The sequence below is a fragment of the Pelobates fuscus genome, chromosome 3 (assembly GCF_036172605.1).
Source record: "Pelobates fuscus isolate aPelFus1 chromosome 3, aPelFus1.pri, whole genome shotgun sequence".
Taxonomy (NCBI): domain Eukaryota; kingdom Metazoa; phylum Chordata; class Amphibia; order Anura; family Pelobatidae; genus Pelobates; species Pelobates fuscus.
In genome coordinates, this window is record NC_086319.1 from 276,945,342 (window position 1) to 276,972,152 (window position 26,811).

Consider the following 26,811-nt stretch of genomic DNA (forward strand, 5'->3'; position numbering starts at 1 on the left):
TCACGATGACGCAAGGAGGAGGCGGAAGTCAGCTGTGCTGAAGCTTCGAGTACAGGAAGAAAAGGAGCCGAGGTGAGGGGGATTTGGTGGGAGGCTGCTGGGGATACCGGGCGCTGTACCGGCATGGGGGCCTGGGAGTCACGCTGTATGGGGCGGCGACTGATCAGGGAGGCTCTCTGTGCTGCCATTACTGCGGGGATGACCAGGCTGGGGCTCTGCCTCTCTATTACACGGAAGCTGGAGCTCCAGAGTCTCATATCACCGACTTAATGTGTGACCATATGGCTGGCTGAGCATCATGGGAAATGTAGTCCATATCACTGATAGTGCCATGACTAGTCATCACTGGGTAGTGGCTGGCTGAGCATCATGGGAAATGTAGTCCATATCACTGATGGTGCCATGACTAGTCATCACTGGGTAGTGGCTGGCTGAGCATCATGGGAAATGTAGTCCATATCACTGATAGTGCCATGACTAGTCATCACTAGGTAGTGGCTGGCTGAGAATCATGGGAAATGTAGTCCATATCGCTGATAGTGCCATGACTAGTCATCACTGGGTAATGGCTGGCTGAGCATCATGGGAAATGTAGTCCATATCACTGATAGTGCCATGACTAGTCATCACTGGGTAGTGGCTGGCTGAGCATCATGGGAAATGTAGTCCATATCACTGATGGGCCCATGACTAGTCATCACTGGGTAGTGGCTGGCTGAGCATCATGGGAAATGTAGTCCATATCACTGATAGTGCCATGACTAGTCATCACTAGGTAGTGGCTGGCTGAGAATCATGGGAAATGTAGTCCATATCGCTGATAGTGCCATGACTAGTCATCACTGGGTAATGGCTGGCTGAGCATCATGGGAAATGTAGTCCATAACATGTGGAGTGCTAAATATTGACCAGCAATACAGGAAAAGAGCGTGTGTGTTTGTTGGTAATCAGTGGGTTGTTATCATTTAGACTCGGGATTGTTTTTTTTCCCAGTTACTTCCTTGTGGTCTCTCTTCCTTGTAACTTCAATCGCTCTCTGCACAGGGAGCGCTTTTTAGGCCCTTTAAACATGAACGTATCGTTGTTTGCATTGTTTTCACAATTTTATTACATTTTGGTTTTGTATTTTGCTTACGCACATGAACTATATTTAGCTTTTGGTTTGCCAGATTGGCACATCTTAGTCCTAAATGAAATCTGCATACAGAAGCCATTTTTTGCTTTATATACATCACTATCTAAATGTTATTAAAAAAAAAAATAATAATCTAAAAAGGGGAAAGGCACACTTTGAACACTTGCACTCCAAAATGCATATCCTTCATTTAATAGATTCTAATTTTTTTTATTTTTTTAAATTTGATTTTTATTGTTGGTTGAATATCTAATAAAACAGGTAGACATAACAATTACATAGCAAAATAGTGAGACACGCAGGTCTCCATTATCTCTGGTCAGCAGTTAGACAACCTTTTCGGGCACTTTGGATTCGCAGATCCAATTTGGTTGAGCTTACGTTAGAGTGTAGACTAGACATGACCTTATTGTGTTAGATTCTAAACATTTTAGACTTTGTAAGTTTTATTTAATAACTCCATTACTGACACCATAGGCACTGTAACTGCCTCATCTCACCAAAGTGGTTATAATGACCGGAGTTCCCTTAGATTGTCATTCCATTTAGTGGTAAATAGTTTTTAATACCAGGTTTCTTACTAAACAATAGTCCTCAGCGGCCACTCCCCTTTATGCTGATTGAGTCAATGAAGAAGCATTAGCCTGAACTGCTGCGGTTAGCAATGATTGACTAAGAATGACCGCTGACAGCTCATTGCTGGTATGAATTGGTAGCCTTAGCAATACCTCCAGCAGGTACTGAGCTGTGAACAACCCTCATTTAGTGTAAAATTCTTCCAATATTGCTTAATGTTGAATGGAGGGACAGTACCGTGAGACTCCAGGCACTATGATTAATTCAATCTCTCTTTTGAGAGAGAGATATGATGTATTACAGTCGGCAACTACCTCATATTGTATAATGTTTGGGATATCTTCGTGTTTTTCACATTGGAACCCACCTCCCTTATATTCTGTAATTTACCTTATGGCAGAGGTTATCAGGTCCCAACAGTCCAACTGTTCCAGTAGAGAATCCTTGCCTCTTGAAAATGGCAGATAATTCCACCATGGGTGTGGCAACCGAATACACTAGTCGTTTTTAAATAAGTATTTTACTGCATATTTGTGAGATTTTGGCTTAAAGGGACATTATAATCAACCAGGCCACTTCATCTCAATGAAGTGATTTGTGTGCAGTGTCCATGTCATTTAAACCCTGCAATGTTAAACATTGCAGTTTTTAAGGGTTACATACACATCTAGTGGCTGCCACATGACTAAGACTCAGTCATGTGATGCGAAAGCCTTATGGGGAAGTATAAATGCGTGCAGCATTTGTTGCACATGTGCATAAGGTCCCCAATGCTCCTCTGTGAAGAGCATTGGGTTGGACATCGCCAGAGAAGAGGTAGTGGGGTGGAACATTAAATTCAATCACAGACACAGCACACATTGCTCCCTCATTCCCTGTTTCCATTTAGTTCTTAGTGGATGGTCTTCAAAATAAAGAATTGTGTTGAGTTGTTTTATTACGGTCATGAAGAGGGACCTATTCTGGTGTACGGTGGGAGAGTCAGTCTTTTTTTTTTTTTGACAATCTTTATTTTGAATTTTCAAAAACAGGAAGATACAGAAAGAAGAATACGAGAGCTTTGCAATAGTGACATGTTCCAGGGTACACTCAAGAACCGTATAAAAGTCACATCTATAAAACAGTACTATCTATAAAACAACTGTGAAATACAGCCCTTACTTCTTATTCCCCTTCTATTCTTATTTTTTGTTTTTGACAATCTTCATTTATCTGTTATTATCCAGGTTAGATGGGGATATAGGAGAGAATCGGGTAATGATGTTAGTCAGGAGTAGAAGATTCGCCTTAGCTGTAGCGAACATCCAGAGTCACAGGATCGTTACGTTAAATTTTGTCTCTCTTTTAGCTTCTTGCGATTATCTAGGTTATAGCGGCATGAATAGAGTTTGCTTGCTTATCACCATGTTTCAAATTAGCGTTGGACGCATATATCATACGTAGTGGTTCTCGTCAATGTTTTAGACGGTCGGCCGCATTTGTATGGTTACTTCGCCTCTCAAGTATGTTCGTCCTGGTGGAGGGTTGTCTGTGTGTGGGCTAGTCGGGCAGGAGTACCTATGTGGCTGGCCCCACTGCAGTATCCCTAATGTGTGTAGTTATAAGTCGATGGGCCTCTAGGGTGACTTAGGCGCATGCGGTTTAATAGTCTGATTATGTGGGTCTTTGTCTGTCAGCCTCCCTATCGCCTGCGTGGGCAGTGGCGTCTGTGCGCTGGTCTTTCATGGCCGTGCATGTCCTGGTCCATATCTAAGAGTGAGACAGTCTGGTCCAGCAACGGTCCAAATGGGGGGTGGGGATGAGGAAGAGGGGAAGGGTGTAGGGGGGGTCGAGAGAGAGGAGGGTGGGTGTATCTAATAGGAAGAGGTGGAAGTGGAGGAGCGGGGGGGGGAGGGAAGAAGAGGGCCAGGGTTAGGGTGCCTTTTTTTTAGGGTATAGCTCTGTCCGCAGCAATGTACAGGAGCCAGGGGGTCCATGTCAGGTTACATTTTTCTGTGCGGCCCTGGATGGATGCCGTCATGCTTTCCATGGTATGAATTTCTCCTACTCTATCTACCCACTGCTGGAAGGTGGGGGCTGCCGTTTGTTTCCACATTGTGGGTATCAGGGATTTTGCTGTCAGCAGGTGTTTCGTCAAAGATTTCTTATAGGTTTTTAGTGTCATGCTCGTGTGGTGTAGTAGCATGGGGCTGGAGCGGGAGTTCCGGGTCCGATATTTCGCGTATTTTGGTGTTTACCAGCTCCCAGAAGGGGGCGATGGCTGAGCATGTCCACCAGATATGGAGCATAGTGCCTTTCTCCTCTCTGCACCGCCAACATGTATCTTCCATATCTGGGTTCATGCGGTGTAGCACGTCAGGTGTTCTGTACCAGGTTGTTAACCTGTAAGCTCATCTCTTGAAATTTTGAGCTAATGGAGCTTTTGTGTGTGAGCAAAAATATCTTGTCCCAGTCCTGGGTTGTCAGGGATTCTCCAGTTTCTCTTTCCCATCTGGCGATAAATTTTGGAGGCGGCTCATCTCCCCCATCTATAAGCATTGTGTACAGGGTCGAAATCCCCCGATCCATGTGCCGCCTACTTGCGCAAAGTGTTTCAAAGTGCGTGAGATCACGGTCAAATTGCTGCTTGGCTACCGTGGTAGAGTAGTACGACCTGACCTTCATGTATCGGAACTGGTCGAGGACCGTAGGGATCGCGTCAGGGAGCAGATCCGTCAGGGTTTTGAGGGCGCCATTTTCGCACCATTGGCGCATGTAGATCCAGTCCAATCTTGTAAAAAATTTTAGGTCCCCTGGCATCAGTCCTCCTCCAACATCTGGGTTACATGAGATGGGCGTTAGTGGGCTGGTGTGGGTAGTCAGCTGCTGTGGATAGCAAAGAGTGCACCATAGCTTCACGGTTGCGTCAATCAGGGGGTTACCCGTATGGAGGGCGGCGTGTGAGATTCCCGACCTCCATAGTTGCACAGGGATTTTTCCCTCTGCCTGTGTTATCTCGGCCCGTACCCATAGTTTGTCTGTCGATTGGGTGTGGCAGTCTACAACCCTCAGCAGGTGCGTCGCTCGGTAATATCCCGTGATCGATGGGAGTCCGGCTCCTATTCTGTGTTTGGGTTGCTCCAGTTGGTATTTACTGATTCTTGGTGTTCCCCTCTTCCACACCAATCTCCGAATCGCTGTGGATATAGAGTGGAAGAAGTCTCGTGGTAGGGATATCGGGAGTGTCTGAAAGAGAGAAGACGCGGTAGGATGTTCATCTTAATTGCGTTTATGCATCCAAACCACGAGATGTAGAGGTCTGTCCATCTTTGCATATCGGCCTGAATGGTGGTCAGGATGGGGACAAAGTTTGCCTGGTAGAGGTGTGTGAGCTTTTTCCCTCCGTATAGTGGCAGTACTTACAAGTGGGATGTTCCTTCCGGTGTTGGACAAGAAGCTCCCCCTTCTTTGAATAATATAGCTGTGCTCCGCCTGCTGCCTCCATATAACCTGCAAGATTGAATCACCCGCCAGTTCTTCTTGTCCCGGCAACGGGACGGACAGGTTCCCCAGTTCAGGTGGAGAGGTGCGATCAGCACAGGCTGCTGATCGAGGAGGTAATTGCCCGATGGTTCCCCGGGTGGGAACTGAGTGGCGCAGTACTTCCGGTCTAGCGTTACGGAACGCGACCGGGTACTTCCCTTTTGTGGCTGCTAAGATGAGTTCCCGGGCGGTCCTCCTCGATTGCTTTTCGCATGCGCACAGTGGTGGAACGCACGCCGGGAGGCGTTTGCGTTCCACCAAACACGGAATCGCGCAACTGCGCATGCGCGAAACCGGGTTTTTTTGGCGCCAAATTTAAAAATTAAATTTTTTTTTTAATTGGTATATAAACTGTGCAGAACCTTGCTGACCCCAAGGGTGGGTGTACAGCTCTGGTTCTCCGTGTCACCAGCCCTCCTACACGGACTTTAGTTGATTTAAGGTGAGATTTTATGAATCTCTCCTTTTATTCATCTATTATTTTGCATGCGTCTATTTATATGTCTATTTCTATTTCTATTGAAACATTTTTTGTTTGATCCACAGATATGTCCAGTCCTATTCCCCCGGACAAAGCGGATAAGGACAAGATGTCAGCATCTGTCCCTAAAAAAGCCACAAGCAAATCTAAGCACTTATGTTGTCTGGAATGTGCTGTACCTCTGCCTGACGGATGTCGCAAAAAGACGTGTAATCAGTGCTCTGTGGAATTGCTAGAGAAAGCTAAGCAGACTGATATGGCATCCTTCCTGGGCTGGTTCCAGGAAAATTTGTCCCAGACGTTTGAGTCTTTTAAAGATTCTGTGAAGCAAGAGCCGGCTATACAAGAGAAGCCTAAGAAACGTAGAAGGAATAGATCTCCTTCGGTGTCTGACGTTTCTTCAGGAGAATGCTCTATTTCTTCGCCTTCGGATATTTCCAGCCTAGCTTCCAGTGTGGAGGAGGGCTTCCCACCAGAAGAGCTGAAAAAATTTATTAAGGAAGTAACATCAGCTATACAAGAAACGCAACCTACCAAGGGTAAGGTTAAAGGTTTCCCGATGCCACCTAAAATCTTGGATCTCCTTCATAGAGAATGGAAGAATCCTGAAAGACGTGCATTTATTTCCAAACAATTTAAACTGTTGTTCAAACTACAGTCGGAAGAAAAGTGGGAAGATCTTCCTAAAGTAGATATTCAGATTGCCCAGCTATCTAAGAAAACCACTATACCCATTGGCGAAGTCTCAGGACTCAAAGACCCAATGGATAAACGAGCCGAAACTTCATGTAGAAGAATATTTCAGGCCGCAGGGTACCAATGCAGAGCCGGTATTGCAGGTTCAGCGGTTCTCAGGGCTCAGAGCGTTTGGCTACAATCCCTGGAAGAATCTCTTATGGGAAAATCAGATGCAGATCCTTCCCATCTTATGTTCCTACTGAAATTATCTAATGAATTTCTTTTGGATGCCTCTGATGAGTCTATGCGTTTAGCAGCAAGAATCATGGGATTGTCGTCAGTGGCCAGAAGAGCTCTTTGGCTACGTACATGGACAGCAGATTCAGTGTCCAAGGCTGCCTTGTGTGAATTACCCTTTGAGAGGAACAAACTATTTGGAACACCTTTGGAAGACATTATTAAACAAATGTCAGACACAAAGAAAGCCCTACCTCTGGAATCAAGATCACAGGGTTATAAACGTTTTCAGTATAAGGGTCAGCGGTCCTTTCGTTACCAAGGGCGGTTTCGAAGGTTTCAAAAACAGGGTGGAAACAGCAGCCAGTGGTCTAGACATGAATCCAACAGGCAAGACAAAAAGAGGAAGTTTTGACGCCAAAAGAGTGGGAGGACGCCTTCGGTTCTTCGCCCAAGAGTGGAAAAAGAGTACATCAAATGGGTGGATTATAAGAACAATTTCAGAAGGTTACAGAATAAAGTTTTCAACAAAACCACAACCTTCCTTCCTACTATCAGACTATCCTTCAAAGAAAAAAACGGAAGCACTCCTAACAGAAGCTCTTCTTCTTTTAAGAAAAGATGTGGTAGAGAAGGTACCCAAACGTTGGGAATTTCAGGGGGTTTACTCCCGCCTGTTCCTGGTTCAGAAACCAGACAGATCCTTTCGGCCAATACTAGACCTAAAACAAGTCAACACCTGCATACCGTACCAGAAGTTCCGCATGGAAAGTATTCTGTCTGTAACGCACATTTTACAAAAAGGAGATCACATGGCAAAGTTAGATTTAAAAGATGCTTATCTACATGTACCGGTTTCAGAATCTTCCCGGAAGTTTCTCAGGTTTGCGGTTCTTACAAGAAAGCGAAGGATTCTCCATTTGCAATTCAAGGCTCTACCCTTTGGCCTGTCTTCAGCTCCTCGAGTTTTTACGAAGATCCTGGCACCCGTAGCAGCAGTCTTACGTCTGAAAGGTATCTCGATTGTTCCATACCTGGACGATTGGTTCTTGAAAGCCAAATCGAAACAACTGCTAGAATATCATCTCAGGATTACGATGAAGGTTTTAAAAGATCACGGTTGGATCCTGAACCTGGAAAAATCCAAGTTGAATCCGTCACGGAGTCTGGAATTCTTGGGTCTTCAGGTAGAATCACAGTCCCTGTCTCTGTTTTTACCAATAGAGAAACAAAGGAGGATCTTAAAAGCCGTATTAAAGCTGCAGAAAAACCTAAGCTCAATCAGGGATGCTATGAGTTTGCTAGGCCTCCTCACTTCTGCAATCCCAGCAGTGGCTTGGGCAAAAGCAGAATCAAAACCATTGCAATGGGACATTCTTTCACAATGGACTCGAAAACAGGAAGATCTAGACTCTCCCTTCCACTTATCCGCAAAGGTGAAAAAACAGCTAAACTGGTGGAGAGACAGGAGCAACATTTCAAAAGGCCTATCTTTTGCACAAAAACAGTGGATTACGATAACCACAGATGCTTCCCAGACTGGTTGGGGAGCCCATCTCGGTTCTCAATTCCATCAAGGTCTTTGGAACAAGGAAGAGGCAGGCGCTTCCTCAAATTTCAGGGAATTACTAGCGGTCTGGAAGGCACTGGTGTCTTTCGGTTCAGTCATCGCCAATCGGTCGGTGAGGATACAGTCGGACAACGCCACCACTGTGGCTTATTTAAATCGCCAAGGAGGCACGAAGGTAAAAGCTCTCCAAAATCTCTGCTACCGTATAATGTCTTGGGCCCAAACCAATCTTCTTGCAATCTCGGCTACCCATATCAAAGGGTCTCTAAACATTATTGCAGACGACCTCAGCAGAAATCATTGGTCTCAAGCAGACTGGGCACTATCAAACCAGGTTTTCTTGGAGCTAGTTTCCCGCTTCGGCAGGCCAGAGATAGACTTGTTGGCGACAAGGAGAAACCGGAAAGTGCAGAGATTCGCTTCTCTCCAAGCAGGAGACTACCCAGATGTCCTAGACGGTCTGTCGATCCCTTGGAACTTCAACATGGCTTATATTTTCCCGCCTGTCGCTCTTATTCCCCGGATTGTTCAGAAGATAAGATGGGAGAAGGCAAGAATTCTAGCAGTCCTGCCCTTCTGGCCAAACAGAAGTTGGTTCTCAGAAGTGGAAAATATGACCATATCACGTTGGTCTCTCCCGATCTCTTCCACCATATTAGAGAATGTGACTCTTCCAGTAGAAACCCTGGAAATGTTTCGCCTGACAGCATGGTTGCTGCAAGGATGATCCTTCAGGGTCATGGTCTCTCAGAACACTTATGTGACGTTTTGTTATCCTCTGTCCGCTTGTCCACTTCGAAAATCTATTTCAGAGTCTGGGTAAAATTCAGAGCCTGGTGTTCTCTTCGAGGTTCGGATCCTGCCAGTACGTCTATCCCGGAAATCCTTTCTTTTTTACAGGATGGTTTTGAAGCCGGCCTAGGGGTCTCTACACTCAAGGGCCAAATTTCGGCTCTAAGTCACTTCCTGGTTCGTGACATTGCCTCAAACATACTTGTCCGAAGGTTTGTTAAGTCCATACGGTTAAAAAGGCCTCCCAGATTAGTGTCTTTTCCTACCTGGGATTTGTCTCTGGTTCTTCAAGCCCTTTGTGAACCTCCGTTTGAACCATTGATTAAGGTCCCCATCAAGCTACTAACCTTCAAGACGGCTTTCCTGGTGGCTATCACCTCCGCTAGGAGAATTGGTGAGATCCGAGCTCTATCATCTTCTCCGGAGTTCACCATATTCCATCAGGAAAAGGTGGTCCTGCACCCCAGGCCTTCTTTTTTGCCTAAAGTTATCTCTAGGGCTGCGATTAACCAACCTATTATTCTGCCGTCCTTTTGTCAATCTCCTACATCGGATCTGGAAAGAAAGTGGCATTTCCTGGATGTTAGAAGATCCCTGAAGATCTACCTTCAGAGGACTCAAGGGTTTAGATCCTCAGATCATCTCTTTGTCTACTTTCAAGGCAAGTACAAGGGTCGTGCTGTTTCCGGACCCTCTCTGGCTAGGTGGCTTACAGATACCATCAAGTTGGCTTATCACTCCAAAGGGATTCCTCTCAGATTCCCGTTGAAAGCTCATTCCACTAGGGCTATGGCAACCTCCTGGGCTGAAAGAGCAGCAGCATCACCTGAAGACATCTGCAAAGCGGCTACTTGGTCTTCATTGCATACATTCATCAAGCATTATAGGCTGGACATATTTTCATCTTCTGAGGCTGCTTTTGGGCGTAAGGTGCTGCAAGCTGTGGCCTGCTGAGTCCCCACCCTTTGTTGTATGCAGGGTTCTTGCTATATCCCACTTGTAAGTACTGCCACTATACGGAGGGAAAAACAGTAATTTTACTTACCGTAAATTCCTTTTTTCTTAGTATAGTGGCAGTACTGGGTTTCCCTCCTCTTTCATTTGGATTAAATGTTTTTTGCATTAGTCTGTCTCCGTTTGGTTCTTTTTTATTACTGGCGGGTGATTCAATCTTGCAGGTTATATGGAGGCAGCAGGCGGAGCACAGCTATATTATTCAAAGAAGGGGGAGCTTCTTGTCCAACACCGGAAGGAACATCCCACTTGTAAGTACTGCCACTATACTAAGAAAAAAGGAATTTACGGTAAGTAAAATTACTGTTTTTAGTCAACCAGATGCCGAGGTATTTCAGTTTGGCATCGCACCATTTGAACTTGAATTGGGATCGAAGGTGCAACTCAGATTCGGCTGGGACCGAGATGTTAATGGCCTCCGACTTCTTTGTGTTGAGTTTCAAGTTCGAGACCCTCCCAAACTCTCGGAGGAGCCCCAACAGGTTTGGCATGGAGATCAGCGGCCGCTCTAGGAAGAAGAGCATATCGTCGGCGTATGCCGCAACCCTGTGCTCCGTTCTCCCTATTGTATGTCCCACTATTCCCCCGTCAGCTCTGACCGCCTCCAGGGGGACAAGGGGCACCCCTGTCTCGTACCATTCCGTATGGGGAACGGGTCTGAAAGGGCGCCGTTGACTCGGATTCGCGCCGTCGGATTTGTGTATAATGCTGCTATCCAGGTCCTTATATTGGGACCGAAGCCCATGTGCTGTAGTGTGGCTGCGAAGGTATGCCCAGTCCACTCGGTTAAAGGCCTTTTCCGCATCTGTGGAGAGGAAGACTAGTCCCTCTCCCGACTCTCCGGCCGAGTGGATGATGTTGAGTGCCCGGATAGTATTGTCCCGGGCTTCTCTGCCCGGAACAAAACCCACCTGGTCCTGGTGCACCAGGTCGGGTAGCACCCCGGCCAGGCGGAGGGCCATGGCTTTCGCAAATAGTTTTAGGTCAGCATTTAAGAGGGAGATGGGGCAGTAACTTGCACAGCATGCTGGGTCTTCCCCTCTTTCGGCAAGACCGTTACCACGGCACGGAGCGAGTCGACTGGAAAATTCCGGCCTCGAGGATCGAATTTAGGCCCGTCAGTAGGTGTGGCAGTAGTATATCTTTAAAGGTGCGAAGGTAGCTGGCGGGGAGGCCGTCCGGTCCCGGCGCTCTGTTGAATTTGGTTAGTTTGAGCGCCGCATATAGTTCCTCGGGAGACAGGGGTTGTTCCGTGACTGAGGCTTTCTCTGGGGTGATTTTCCGGGAGACATGTCTGGAGAGAGATTCTGTCAGTTCGCGGCCGTGTTGTGTTGGGTTGTGAGCGCTAGACATATCAGCCAGGTTGTAGAGGTCTGTGTGTTTCTTTCCGGTCTTGTGTATTGATTTTGTGTATGTGGTTTTGCCTCTGTCTCTGTTGCAGGGTTCTGGCTAACATTCTACCGCATTTGTTGGAGTACTCATAAAAATAGCGGTCCCTGAGTTGTCTTCTCGCATCCGTCAGTTGCAGGTATATGTCTTCTGTCAGGTCCTGTTTATGTAAGTTTTCTAGGTCAGCTATCCGCTTGATTAGGTCCAGGACTAGTCTGGTGCTCTCTCGTTTGCGTTGTGTGCAAAGGCTGATGTAGTGCCCTCTAATTACGCATTTATGCGCCTCCCAGGTAATCATTGGTGGGACCTCGGGGGAGGAATTATCTTCAAAGTATTGGGTGAGCGCTTGTGACGTCAGAGTCGTGCATTCCGCGTCCGATAGAATGTTTTCGTTGAGTCTCCATTGGTGTTTTTTCAGCTTAAAGAGGGGCGATTTAAGTTGTAGGGACACGGGGGCATGGTCGGAGTCTCCGTGGATCCCTATATCTGCGGACATGAGCAGAGGGAGGTATTCCTGCGCCACGAAGATTTAGTCTATCCTGCTATACTGGTTATGGGGGGCCGAATAGCAGGTGTAATCCCTCCCGTCAGGGTGTGCCGTCCGCCAGCAGTCGACCAGGCCAAGTCTATTTAGGGCTTGTTTGGTCCTGCACACACAGTGGTCTGGTATGGCGCTGGACCCCGAAGATGTGTCCACCCGAGGGTCTAGGGGGAGATTTCTGTCCCCTGCCAATATCAGGAGCCCCTCTCTAAATTTCTCCAGGTGGGATAACGTCCGGCCAAGTTCCCTTCACGTAAAGGTACCTCCCTTGCGGGTCTACCTTGGTATTGGTGCACCGGAATGGTACATTTCCCGCTAAGAGGATGGCCACTCCTGAACGTTTGGTATCTCGGTGGTTTGCAAAGAATCCCTGGGGGAATCTTCTGTCTCTCATCACGGGGGCACTCCCCTCTTCGAAGTGTGTCTCCTGCAGGAACGCTACAGATACCCTGAGGAACCACAGCTTCTGCAGGAGGTGCTGGCGTTTCTCAGGAATGTTGAGGCCTCTGGTGTTGTTAGACCAGAACGGAGCTGGTAGGAATCCCTGTGACATTGCTGCAGAGTGCGTGTATGTAGTGGGAAGGGAGGGGTAAGGAGGAGAGAGTGAATGAGAAGAGTATGAGAATAGTATTGGGGGTGGGGGAGGTGACAGAGACAGTCAGGTTAATAGGGAGGGAAGGGGGGATGTAAGGGTGGGGGTAGGAATTAATGTGTGTCAATCAATGAAAGTTAGTCAGTTATGTCAATATGGGCGGGGGATTTGGGAGTGTCTAGTATGGGTAGACAACTATGACCCTAGATCGGTCAGGTGCACCAGGGTATACGTGCCCCTTCTGGAATCGGCGGGGTCCCTGGGCTCGATCAAATTTACAGGTAGGGTCCGCTGTGCAGGGCTGTAGCGGCCGGTATGAAGTAAGAGGTGTCAAGAGTCGTGAGGCTACTGCACACGTCCGGCTCAGTTGAATTGCTCATTGTTCCTGAGCCTAGGGGGAGTATTTACGTGACTGAACATCTCTTCTGTGGGCTGCACATTTATAAGACAGTACAGATAAATAAGTGATCAATTTATAACAGAAGTGATTTTGCATGAGATGGCTTAACTGAGGTTACATTTTAACAATTCAACAGTTTAGCAACTTTAAACAGATCAGCAGTACCCTGAGGGCCAGTCAGAGCCCTCTTATTGCCCTGTATTCCCCCCCCCCCCAGGGTACACACTCACTCCTGGTCACCTGTCTGTCCCCCCAGAGTGGCTTTTAACTGAAGCAATTTCGCATATGGAGGTTCTACTGAATTTACAGTTTAACAATTTAACAGCTTAGTGACAGTAGGCTGATCAGTATGTCCCCGTGGGTCAGTCAGAAGCCTCCCAGTGCTCTGTATCCCCCCCGCGGGAGTCTACCCACTCCCGGTCACCTGTCCCCCACCCAGGTTTCCTGTGGTGGCTAACCGTAGTATTATGAGAGGTAGTCTGTGGCATTGACCTGCGGGCCACCCTAGCCATCCGTGATGGTGAGGGCCCGAGGCAACAGAGCGCTCACCCCGAGGTCTCCTTCAGGTGTCCCCTTATTGACCCCCGTTTACCTCCTGGGCAGGCACATCCCCCCCCTCAGTCTCTGCAGTGTGTCCCCACTTGGATCTGCCAAGGACCCGTCCGCCTCCTCGTGTCTTCCGGGGGGCTAGTATGCGTATAGGTCTCGGGCCTGTCCTCGGTCCCCTGGGTGGGCCTGGTTAGTGGGAGCTATGGGTCCGGGGGTCACAGGGTCTGTCAGAGCTCATCCCACTCGTCAGAGCTTGTGGACACATTCTCCATGCCAGGTAGGCCCCCTTTCCCAGCTCCCTTCCCGGATCCTCCCTCCCCTTCCATACAGTTACCCTCATGTCCCAAGGGATCGGTCAGGGGCAACCAATTGTGTGAACCTTTGGGATTAGCAAGGTGGGTACTATACATGGGTCCCTTCGCCAAAGTTATGTCCAGGCCTGTGTGCCGCTTGTGATCCTTGGGAGATGTGACCTCCGCAGCCCAATGAGCTGTGATCCAGGGCGGGAGTGGGTAGGGTTCATGACCGGATCCCCCTCCCAAACAAGTGTTCCCCCCCCCCCCCCCCCGTTGTTACTCCCTACCTGTGTAGCTTGGCCTTGTTAGTCCTGAGCTAGGGATTCTCAGCGGCAAAGACTCAGGGTGGGCCAAGCCCGCAACAGGGTGTGGGCCTGTTGTGAGTGGGAAACTTGGTGCTTAAAGGGCAGCAGGGACCCCGGGGTGGGCCGGGGGTGTCTATACGGTAGTGGTGTCGGGTACATACCGCCATTGGCATCCTCACTGCCAAGTCCTGGGTGTTGGTGTCCGGGTGAGTGGTAGTCCAAGTCCCGCGGGCATGCCCCAGGCTGGCTGTGTGTTCATAGTCCTCAGGGTTAACGTGATCTGGGTGCTTCAAAGCTCTATTCCTCCGGGCCATCCGGACCGCCTCTTCTCGGGGGTCGACCCCTCCCGTTACCCGCTGGCGGCTGTCTGACAGGGTTTGCAGCTTGTTGCGGTGGGCCCATGAGGATCCAGTTGGGAATTGCTACCGCCGGTAGATCTAGAGCTCGGAGGAAACCAGGCACGTCATTCGGCCATCGCATCGTACTCCTGGTGTTGTCTTTCCGGGCTTGCAGGCTGAATGGATGGCCCCATTTGTATGGGATCCGCCTGTCTTGCAGCAGACGGGTAAGTGGCCTCAAAGTTCTCCGAGCTTCTAGCGTCAGAGGGGACAGGTATTAAAATAGTGAGACCTGTGTGTCCATGAAGGTGATAGTCTGCGTCCTAGCTGCTCGCATGATCGCCTCTTTCAGTTGAAAGGATAAGAGGCAACATATGATGTCTCTGGGGAGACCGTCGGTTCTTGGAGGGCTCTGTGGGCCCTTTCAATGTGGTAGGTGTCAGGGGCTTCCTCCCCCAGTATTTGCGTGAAGAGCCGTGTTAATATGGTTACAAGATCCTCACCCGTTTGTTCAGCTAGGCCCCTCACGTGGATATTATTACGGCGTCCGCGATTGTCAAGATCTTCAACCTGTCTCCTCAGGTCCAGAAGCACCGTGCCTTGCCTTGAAGTGGCGTTATCCGCCGCCTGGGAATGTTGGGCTGCCTGTAAGCAGTCTGCTTCTAAGTCTGTAACTCGCTGCTCCAGGGCGGTAAGATCTCTCCGTACTTCCTGGATCTCTTCTCGTATGGCTGAGTGCATTTCTTGAACCAAAGCTGCTTTATCAGCCTTAGTCATCATATTGGAGGCAATTGTAGCCAGCTCTGCCGAAATTTGCGTTGGCGTGTCTGTGTGCATCGATCCTGCCAGAGATTTAGCCGTGCTGCCGGCGCCCGGTGAGTCCGGCGCCATATTGCCTGTCGGGCACGTGGGTCTTAGGCTGTCCTGGGTTGACAGGAACCCGTCCATGGGACCCGCCGGTCGCCTCGGCGATGCTGACCCTGAGGGGCCAACAGCAGGAGGGCTGTTGATAAGGGGCTTTGGCAGCCGGGGTTGCAGAGCCTCGTGTATGTGCGACCTACTCAATGTCCGGTCGGCCACGCCCCCCTCGGGAGAGTCAGTCTTACTGTATCCCATAATCTTCTGTGCTTTGTGGGATATGTGCTTCAGTCCTTGGCAGGTCTAATTAACTTACAGAATCGGATTTTTGACAACACCCTTTATAGGGTTGGTCAGGTGTACCACTGTGGCTCTGTCAGACAGCTGAAGAGGGGAGGACGAAAATGCCTAACAAGCAGATCCTCACTGTATCCATAAGTTTGATTGTAAAAAAACATTTTTCGATGGCACAGGAAGATCTCTTGCAGCACTTCTTTTTGCAAATCTCTGCCCCTATAAACAGTTGTGTGCAAGGGAGCAATGTGCATAGGTTGCTGTAGTGGTTATGGTTCCAGGAGTTCCCTTAAACCAGACTAAATACATCCAGTAGAACACACTTTGACAAATTATTGTTCACTTGCTTTTTGCTGGCAGCACTCAGATATTTAAAATTCCCGTTGGCATTTGTAATTGGAGCCCCAGTAGAAACCCATAAATAAGCTATAACATACCTGAAATCAAGACTTGTTCTTCCTGGTTAATGGCAAATGCACGCGTTCTGGGTTGGGGAGGGAGGAAATGTATTTAAAAAAAGAAAAACTGATGGAGGAGGAGACTATTACATCCCTTCTGGGTATTAAATTAATCGCCTTCACCAGCGCGCCCCTTGTTTACACGAAGATGTCCCTCTGTGTTTTTTTTGTTTTTTTTACATTTAATATTCCTACAGGTATTCCCTATTCCAAAATGGCTTCTAAATTCTACAAAAACATGTTTCCACCTTATTGTTTCTTCCATGCATTTTACGAATTGCATAAAGTATAATTATACCTAAAGGAAAACCTGTTACTGAAAATATTAAAGGACCACTATAGTCACCCAGACCACTTCAGCTCAATGAAGTGGTCTGGGTGCCAGGCCCCCCAGGTTTTAACCCTACAGATGTAAACATAGCAGTTTGAGAGAAACTGCTATGTTTACATTGCAGGGTTAATCCAACCTCTAGTGGCTTTCTTCCTAACAGCCACTAAAGGCGCATTTGCGACGCTGGATGCGAAATTTGCATCCAGCGTGCAGAAGGTCCATAGGAAAGCATTAAGAATGCATCCGCATTCCGCTTCACTCGGGAGCTGACGCTGGCGGGGAAAGAGAGATCACCAGCGCAGAGGGAGCCCGGCGCTGGGTTAAGGTAAGTAGCTGAAGGGGTTTTAACCCCTTCAGCGCCAAGGGAGGGGGACCTTGAGGGTGGGGGCACCCTTAGGGCACTATAGTGTCAGGAAAACCGCTTTGATCCTTTAATGTATTATTTTGTAATCCATACACACAATCAAATATATTTTTTGAGTGCACTTAAAAAAAAAAGAAGAATCTTTATTTTGCACACCGCAAGTGTAAGGTACAATATACATATCAAGTCATTCTCCATACAGTAGTTTGACAGTTGGTGTTCTATAAGCAGTGTTGGGTTTTTATTATGTAAAGCTGCAGTAGAACATATTACGCCGCAGAGCGTTTTATCAGTATCCCCTCGGGGACTAGGAGTGACAGGTGAGAGACTAGCTCTTAGGAGTTTTGCACCCGTTAAGGAAGTCACACCCCGCCAGAAGAGTAAAAGTATTCAAGTATGTCCCCTAGAACGTTATTCCCCGATCACAACAATATATGAGGGTTGGCTAACAAGTGGAGATTAAAAGAATGGTAGAGTGTAACATAAAATAAAACATTTCTGAACATTAACATAAAATAAGAGTAAATCTTGTATGGTGGTGGAAGATTAGATCCTCTAGGAGGACAAGCTGCTTCACCCAGTCAGGGACATCTCATGTCTGTGCTCTGGCAGGCAAAGCACGTTGAGTGGCCTTTTAACCAATTATTCTATATAGCGCCGTGGTCACCTGTATACATTCAGCTGCCATTTTATCACAGCTGCGCGAGCCTGATAGCGGAAGTCTGTATTTGGCATCACTGTGGTATTTTATCACCCTGATTCTTTACTTAATTTTCACTTCCTCTTCATAACATCTTCTTTTTAACCCTCACAAGGTTATTCACTAAAGCAAGAATTTAAGGTAAAGCAAAATGAATTCCAAATCTCAGGTCGAAAGAGCCTAACTGGAATAATTCTCTTAGTCCGCTATGCTTTCAGTTTGACTGCTTTGGCCTTAAATTTAAAATTCACTTTGATTTCTCTCTTAAATAAGAGTATCACTCTCCAAAATCACTTTATAGCACTTTGTTTTAACTTCTGTTTTAAATATATATGAAACATATTTCCTTTTCTTGTTAAAGGAACACTTTGGCCACTCTGACAGCTTCATTGGAATTAAATTGTTATGGTGCCAGGAGGAACCTAGTGCCATCAAACCTTCAGGAATTAAATCGTTCACAAAAGGTTTAACCCCAAAGTCTAGTATACAGTGCCTAATTGCTCTGCCCCTCTGCTGCTTAGAATCTTGAGCCAATTGGTAGCTCCCAATTAAAAAAAAAAAGTCCTGAGAAACATACAGATTTCTCTAAAGCCATTTTGTGAATGGGGAACTACTTATTTGTTTAGAGCACCATAGCAACAAAGACATAATGGCACCATAATAACTTTATTCCAGGACATCACCTAAAGGAGAAAGGGAGATATCTCACCACGGTAACACTAGAGATAACCCTCCCTGGATCTATCACGTTAAGTAGTACGAACGCACCGAGGACAGGGATAACACAGGACCATACGGAGGACCATACCATATGGGGGGATATTTAATACAATATAATTTGATACTTATTATAACCCACATTATTTTATTTTAATCTCTCTTGTATTAGTTGTTTTGTACTAAGCTAACATACTTCCACCACCTAAAAAATTACCCTCTTAAACACACTTATTGACAAATGTTGAAGAAGATTAACGTTTGTAAACATGCAACCTCAAAGTACTTATGGACATTAGTGTGTCCACCTTGATCTCGTTGATGATAGGTTCAATTGGATACACGCGGTATCAACACGAAACAACATTGCAATTTCTGTTAAGGACCACTGTTACAATTGAAAAATGATATCAGATGGAAACTGAACCTGACTGTAATCCCTATTTGGATATATACTGTTTTTACATTATGTACTTATATTATGTTATTGATACGGGCCTGCAAGCCTAAGCCTTTATCTTGTTCACACCTTAATAAAAACTGATTATTAAAAAAAAAAAAAAACTTTATTCCAGTGAAGTTGTTTTAGTGCCCACAGTGTTGTTTTAAACTGTGTTTATGATCCATTCTCTAAACCATAATTCTTTACTTTGTTCACTTATACAGAGTCATACCTCTCCTCCACTCCCAAGATGTTTACTCCCGGCGGGTCCGGTGGTTCGTCCGTGCCATTGAGAAGAGGTCATGGAGCCCATGCTCTACCTAAGCAACCAGAAAGGAGCTTAGCTTCTGCTTTGCCTGGTGCATTGTCCATTACTGCATTGTGTACTGCACTGGCAGAACCAGCCTGGCTCCATATTCATGGGGGTACATGTACACGCCAAGAGCTGGGAGTGGCAGATGTTCTAGGTAGTGAGGATCCTGAGCTGCTTACTGGTAAGTAATTTGATTCACTCGGATAATAAAATGGACCTCTCTAGTGTACTAGTAACCCATGCTGACAGAGGAACAGGTTATTTCAGCGTGCCACAGCATCAGAGTCAACATCTAACTTCTCCCTACTTTCCCACTTGGCATCCAGTCCAGTACCCCACTAATCCAATGGACTGTATGCTACATTTCTTGATAACTCTTACCACTGACTGGTGGGGTGGAATATAGGCAGAATGTTTCTATATATCGCTCTATTATATATATATATATATATATATATATATATATTTTTTTTTTTTTTGTCTAAAAAATAGGGTGTACTCACAGGTCTTCGAGAACATAATCTTCAGAAAGATCTGCACAGGTTGAAGCGTTCATTTATATATTCTTATAAGAATCATCACTAATAAAACCACATTCATGGAAACCTGTGAGTGAGGTTGTTGTTGTGTTTTTTTTTTTTTGTGAAAAAGTGAATATACATTGCTTATTGCTTTCAGCCCATCATTGCTGGCATGCATTAGTATGGCTAGAGGGAAGTGTGTACTCACTGTCCTAGCTATACCTCTAGTAGGGATGTTCGGCTGTTGGTGGGCAGGTGCCCTAATTTAATGTTAAACTGGTGGAATATTGGGTAGTGCCGTTGAAGACAGCCTTTGGCAATCCAGATGTTGTAAACCACATTTCCTGTTATTACAGCTATAATGCTAGCATAGCATCAGGAGAGATGTAGTCCACATCTGGAGTGCTGAATGCTGCCTAAGCTGGCCTAGAGTGTCAATTTAATGACTGCTTCTATGTGATTATCCCACAGATAGAAAGACAGAAAGTGTGTGTGTGTGTGTGTGTGTGTGTATATACGTACACAGAAATGAAAAGGTGAATCTGCTAACTTGTTCCCTGCATTGTCTTCCTGCAGATTATTGCATGAACCGACAGACTATACTCCTCCTCCGTGTTATTGCTGGATTCTGCTTCCTGGGTATTGCTTGCAGCATGACTGCCTTCCTTCTGGATGTTTTCGGACCCAAACACCCAGCTCTTAAAATCACTCGGCGTTATGCTTTTGCCCACATCCTCACAGGTATGAAAAAGATGCTAGGTGTTAGATTGGTCCATTGTATAGAACCGTGCTTTAGTGTATGCTCTGGAAAGAAGAGAGTGGAATTCTGATGTTATTCTATAAACTCCTGTCCAACATGAAATTGTGGGATAACTAGTTTATTCTCCAGCAGCAGTTACACTCGTCACAGGAAATGAGGGGAGCTAATCTATAAACAGATAGTAGCCACAATGATCAGCAGAGATGACAATGAGCATACATACAGCCATGACTATCTATCCATTAAGGAGAGAGACATATCAGTGTGCATGTGCAGTGAACATGTTGCAAGTACAGCATGGCCAAATTTGACACAAACTAGAAGAATTCCACCAGCCTGATTGACCTATCTGCAGCACTGTATAATAACTGACAAAAGTTTTCTAAATTACCACCCCGGGAGCTGAGAGCGAGTGTAGTGTACTCTCTAAACCAGGGTTAGGCAACCTTATGGACTACATCTCCCATATTTCCTCTTACAGCCATAATGTTGAAAAAGGATCAAGGGAAACCATCATCTGAAGTGCTGAAGGATTCCATCCCCTGTTCTAAACCATAAACTTTGCAACAAAGCAATAATTAATAATAAAGTTGTCATGGTACTTAGAGTGACTCTTCATTATCAGTAATTGAAATAATTTCCTGATTTGCACCAGACTACATGCTTATTAAATTCAGATCAGAATTATGTCCAAACGACATTCTTATTGTTTCTGGTTTCAGCATTGAGCCCATCTAAGTACCTCTCAGTGTTCATCTTATTTTCACTGAAATATAACATTGCTAAACTATTTTCACATTCTACTTTTACCTTTGCTGGCATGTGCATGCATAGATTGCAGTCACATACAAATCCATCCATCTTTATAAGTATATATTACCTTGGCTTTAGAAGAGCATATAAAGTAATCATCACATGCAAAACTGATTTTTTTTTTTTCTTTTTTGTTCATTAAAATGGTACATTTGTATGACAATGAATAGTAGATGATTCGATATGGTACAGTAAGGAGAAAGGAAAAATACATTGGGACTCCTTGTAAAATTGAGTCTTTTGTGTCTCTACTATGAACGAATTAGAGCAATGCTACCACAATGTGATATTTCATATAACAGCAATAGCTGAACTAGGAAAATATGAAACGCTTATGATCCTACTTGGCTTATAGATTATACATGGGTAAGTATAAGAAGGAGCATTACCCAATAAAAAGACAAACAAGCTGACTTGGAATGTACAACTGTGCCTTCCCCAGAAACCAAAGTTCATCCATTTTTAATATTATTAAGTGACAAGCCATGGCCAATGCGAAAGCTGGAAGTAGCAATTTCATTTAGTAATAATTAATAGTAAAAACCACAAACCACTTGCACAAGTTAAAGGGACATGCCAAGCTGGAATTGACCCTCATTTTGTAAGTCCATTATACAGAAAATGAATAAAAATCTGCAAACCTACCCAAATTAGGAACTACATCACCGCTATACCACAACATCCCGACATATATAGGGACCTTACGCCATTCGAACAGCTATGCCAAGACCCGGAGCCCATGCCCCATAGTATTTCATACCTCTACTCCATGCTACAACGGCAACAGGGACACCCCCCACCTCCCTTCATGTCCAAATGGGAGACTGCCGTAGGGGAAACACTTACCGAGACCCAGTGGCACAAGATCTGCGACCTAGTGCACCATTGCGCAATCGCTAGCAAAACCCAGGAAACTGCCTATAAGGTTCTCACACAATGGTACCTGACCCCAGAACGCTTACAGAGAATGCATTTGGACGCGGACGGCCTCTGCTGGAGGTGCAACAGAGGGGCAGGATCCTTTCTTCACATATGGTGGGAATGCCCACTCATAGTACCGTTCTGGGAGAAAATAGCTGCCATGGTGGCCATGTTCACGGACAAGGTCCCACCCTTCCAGCCCGCCCCATACCTCCTACACCACACGACAACCCCCACATCACGTTACAAACGCTCCCTGACCATCCGAATTCTTAATGTCGCAAAACACCTAATACCTTTGTACTGGAAAAAAGACACAACCCCAACACTCTCCCTGTGGTTTACCAGAATGGAGGAGTTACGAGTCACAGAGGAGATCTGGTATTCAGCCCAAGACCGAACGCAGACATACTTAGACACATGGACACCCTGGTTGGCACGGGTGGGTACAGAGGCATTCCGGACTATGCACTTGACCATGGGGGGAGGAACGGACAACCCCAAGGAGAGGACGCTGGGAGACTAGCGGGACGATCCACACCTGGCCCAAAACGTGATGCCTCACTCCCGCCCCCCGTCAAAAGGGGGTGGGGCACGGTCCGGGGGACCCGGGGGGCGGTGCCTGGGCCGACCCCGCGGGGGTGTGCGGGGAAGGCTACGGCGCCCGCTGGTGTGCGACCACATGCGGAGCCCGGGGCGGCCTGCAGCCCCGCTAGTGAGGGGGGTGGAAGTGCGCCAGTTTTGTGAGCTATAGAGCTTATGAGTTTGGAAGGAGTCGTAGGATACCCCTTAGGTTATCCCCATCAGCACAACCTACACCGCTGGGCAGAACCGAACCATACTAAGGTAGGGGGCCAACACCCCACAACACTGCCATCCAGGACCATAGACACAGGGTCACTGGAGGGTTGCACGTCCTGAAGGGACCCTATACAACAGATGGCCACATGCCTCACTACTGCCTAGAGGCTACAGGGTGGGCAGGGGGAATAGACAAACAAAACACAACAGTGGGGCATGCAAAACCACCCAACGTAGAAATGGTGCATATTGAATATAACAGAGTACGAAACACCACCGGGTAACACCGGACCTGCGAGTCCATAATACACATGCTATTTACTCAAGAAAGCGACCTGCGAGTCGCCCAGACACGTACGTCATCATATGCCCTCCGATGTATAAGCTTTTGTGAATGACCAGAGGGACCTGGGAGTCCACGTTTCTCTTGTACATGTTGCAAAACCAACAAAAACGAAAGGTTCAATAAGAAGATATTTACAAAAAAAAAAAAAATCTGCAAACCTAAATAAATGTGTGTATATAATACTGCTCTCCTTTATACTTTCTGTATACCCTTAGATGCCTGGCGCTTGTCAGCAAAAATCCAAAAGCCAGTATACAAATAACACTCCCAGGAATTTTTCCAAAATTAGTACTTTTTATTTATTTTTTTAATTCTTTATTTTTACGTGCATGAGATTTATACATGGTTCAGCATATGCATCATTTGAGAGGGTAACAGGTGACAACGTTGGTTAAATAATGCATTTGACAAGTTTCAGCACAATTTTTGTAAATTATAACATGCATAAAATCCTAGGTAGAGGGTGAGGTTGTGTGTGAGTGTAGTCGAGCTACTCGTCTGCGGATTCGATACCTAGGTCATGGGTCGGTGTTGGAGTACATTTTTACTTTTAGTAGCTACAAAAAAGTAAATAAAACAACATTTCAGTTTACAAAAACAACTTTCATCGGGACAGACCACCACAGAAAAGGTTAGTTCAATTAAAATCCGTTTTAGGTTGGAGTAACCCTTTTAAAGAACTGTGAACATTTTGTCATGCATATTTTAGTTTTACAATTTGTTTATGTACATTGTGATTGGAACTGAATAGTGTATCAAAGTGCAAAGGAGAAAAGTAATTTCTGCTTCAGTAGTTTTTGTTTTATAATGAACCTAGAAATATGCACTATACTAAATTTTTGTTTTCTGTTTAATCCCCAGTTCTGCAGTGCGCGACAGTAATTGGATTTTGTTACTGGGCCTCAGAACTCATTCTAGCTTTACAGCAACAGCACAAAAAGTACCATGGTTCCCAGATCTATGTCACCTTTGCTGTCAGCTTCTACCTGGTTGCTGGAGCTGGTGGTGCATCCATTTTAGCCACAGCAGCCAATCTGCTGCGTCATTATCCTACAGAAGAGGAAGAGCAGGCTCTGGAGTTGCTGTCTGAAATGGAAGTTGACTCCTACCCTAGTGAGTACGATGTCATGAACCCCTTCCAGCCACCTCCTGCTTACACTCCATAAAAGGGTCAAACGATGAGAGATGACCCACGCAGACTGTCTCCTTGTACCAGAAAGCACCTGTGTGTGCCATTGCTTACATTGATAGGAGGACATTCTAGCCAAATTGTACTAGATATGGAAACATATAGACAGTCTTCTATCCTTCCACAGCCTGGTCCTCACAGCAGACTTTACCCCCCTATTCCTTTGCTTCCCGTTATTTTCCTCTGTATATTTCTGCGATCATTCACAAGACCCAAAATTTGCTTCTCCGATGTTCCTTTTGAAACCGCACCTGTCCTCCGTTAAACCATTTGAGAAGATACCTGAGGAACCTTTAAAAAGGACATGGAAAAGACGTTGTGTTGGACCTACCTCTTACCATTATATGGTACTGACAGGAAACAAGTGATTCTATTTCTTGTTTGCGACTGTTGGCTTTGCTAATCCCAAAATAATTTTGCTTGGGGTAGACATGAGGCTTTACCTATGTTATGGTAAGCCATCACAGAGCACTGAGATATTCTGGATGTTCAAAGAATTTGGACAAGGTGGGATATAGGTTTGTGACCTGTCAGGTAATGTTCAGTCATTAGATGCAAATTAAGTTGCCAGTAGTATGCTAGGGTAGCATACTAAATTTGTTGTTTTCCCATCTAGATAATGATGGGCTATCCAAACATAGGCTTGGTCTACAAATTGACACGTGTCCTAAGCTTTAGTCAATGTATCGGAGTGTGAATTATGGATAAAAAGCACTTTGGTAGACCCTCACTTAGTTTAATGGGGCTGTTTGTATACTCATTGTGTATATATATAGTTTGTTTTTCAATATGGAAATATATCTTTTCCCCTTCTGGTTTATGGAGATGCACAGATTTAACAAAAACGAAACCGTAATATATCTAATAGAAGGAAATAACAGAGGAGACCTATTGCAGCACCATTTTTCCGTTTTCACAGCCAAGCCTTAAATACTAATATAATCAACATATTTGTACAATTTTCAAATGAATAGGTGGACTGGATGATTCATACCTGGGTAAATGCAAAAGGAGCTATGAATTAAATGTCACATGTTTTCAGTTCTTTTTTTCAAACCTCCCTATTTGACGTTTTTGGGGCTTGTTTTTGTTCACTTTTGCTTATGTGTGTGTGCAATAATGTATACTTATTATTTTATACATACCTTTATATGAAAAATATTGCTATTTTATCTGTATATTTTTGCCCTCGTCGACTGTTTTAAGTAGTATGGCTAAAAGCTGCAAAATATCTTGTGTTAAGCACTCATAAAGCTGTTCCATATTAAAGTAAGATCAGCTTGTCCCAGTTGAAGAAAACATGTAAACACTCAATATTTTAAGCACAGTGCAAGGAATACATCCTATAAGAATATTAGTTAACCAGTACTGATCAGACTGCCTACAAGTGAAAAATGTGGGAATCACATATAGCTAACCACGGTGTTTATTTATTTAATATGAATGCTCCCAACAGTCCCAAGTCAGGTGGGACTTTCATGTAATGAGATTTTTCTTATACCATGGTGGGCTTTGTTGTTTCTTTGCCCTGCTTCCGGAGACACAATATACATTCAATAGAAAGTAAGGTGGAAGATTAGATGCATTCTCTATTGAGCAAGACCATTACCAGGTATTTCTGACCTTGCAGGCGTCTGTACATATTCAGGTCCCTTTATTTATCTGACCAGTTTGTATGTCAACTCTGCCTCCCACTTTGCATCAGTGGGAAGGCCTATCCGCATCATTGCTATGCCCCCTACTCTCCAGCTTCAATAACCCTCAGTGGGGATATGAAATATTAGGCTGTAGTTATGTTCATAACACAATTCCCAAAGGTCGGTGAAATATTGGAATTTAGGACCCATCCCTAATTCTATAATTTTAGGTCAAATTGTGGAACTCTGTTTTCAGCATAACTACTAACTATTTAGTGAATAAACCTCCAGAGGGTTGTATGTGTAGTTTCTCAGCTTCTGTCAAAATATGGGTTGTATCTAATGGATCTAAATGATGTTAATAATGTGGTCATATGCTGGATAACATGTAATGTACCTTATGTGTCTTAAGGACAAACAACAACAACCCCGTATTAATTTGTTTGCTTACGCAATGATTAGTACTGTAACACCCTTTCTTCTCTATATTTTATTCTCACCTGGCAGTGCGTATCCCACTATTTTTCATTTCCATCACAAGCCATATGGATTTGTCTTGTTTCTTTCAGACTGATTTGTTTTATTTTTTTTTATTTTTTAGGAAAAATTAAAAAAAAGAAAAAAACGTTATCCTTTCATGTATGCTTTGTATGTATTGTGATCTTAATTTTGTTTCAGTAGTGGCATTAGTGGGACATTACTCATAGGAAACACAAACCCGGACATGACTATGTTAACCAGGATTCAAAATCTCCACTCATTGTTAGTGAATTGTAAGGATAGGGTTGAGATATCGGTTTCTGTTGGCAATGGGGACGAGAGAGGATAGGTTACTACGGGCAGTTATGAAGGAAGGCAGGAGAATAAGCTACTACTGAAAATGTGGAGTTGTGGGCATAAACTGCTGATATGGGGAAAGAGAACCGATTGC

General features: G+C 45.3%; 1 protein-coding gene across 1 annotated transcript; it reads left to right on the forward strand.

Moving 5' to 3' along the window:
- The first annotated feature begins 4 nt into the window (after window positions 1–4).
- Window positions 5–26,450, forward strand: TMEM127 (transmembrane protein 127). The gene is made up of 4 exons (XM_063448619.1): window positions 5–72; window positions 18,804–19,073; window positions 19,990–20,154; window positions 23,916–26,450. The coding sequence occupies exons 2-4, from the start codon at window positions 18,830–18,832 to the stop codon at window positions 24,218–24,220; spliced, it is 714 nt and encodes a 237-aa protein (XP_063304689.1). The 5' UTR covers window positions 5–72; window positions 18,804–18,829; the 3' UTR covers window positions 24,221–26,450.
- The last annotated feature ends 361 nt before the right edge of the window (window positions 26,451–26,811 follow it).

Excerpts from the sequence above, each read along its gene's own strand:
- TMEM127 (XM_063448619.1), top strand. The coding sequence starts at position 18,830 with ATGTTTACTCCCGGCGGGTCCGGTGGTTCGTCCGTGCCATTGAGAAGA. Across the intron at positions 19,074-19,989 it reads GGATCCTGAGCTGCTTACTG|ATTATTGCATGAACCGACAG; the intron begins GTAAGTAATTTG and ends GTCTTCCTGCAG. Across the intron at positions 20,155-23,915 it reads TTTTGCCCACATCCTCACAG|TTCTGCAGTGCGCGACAGTA; the intron begins GTATGAAAAAGA and ends TTTAATCCCCAG.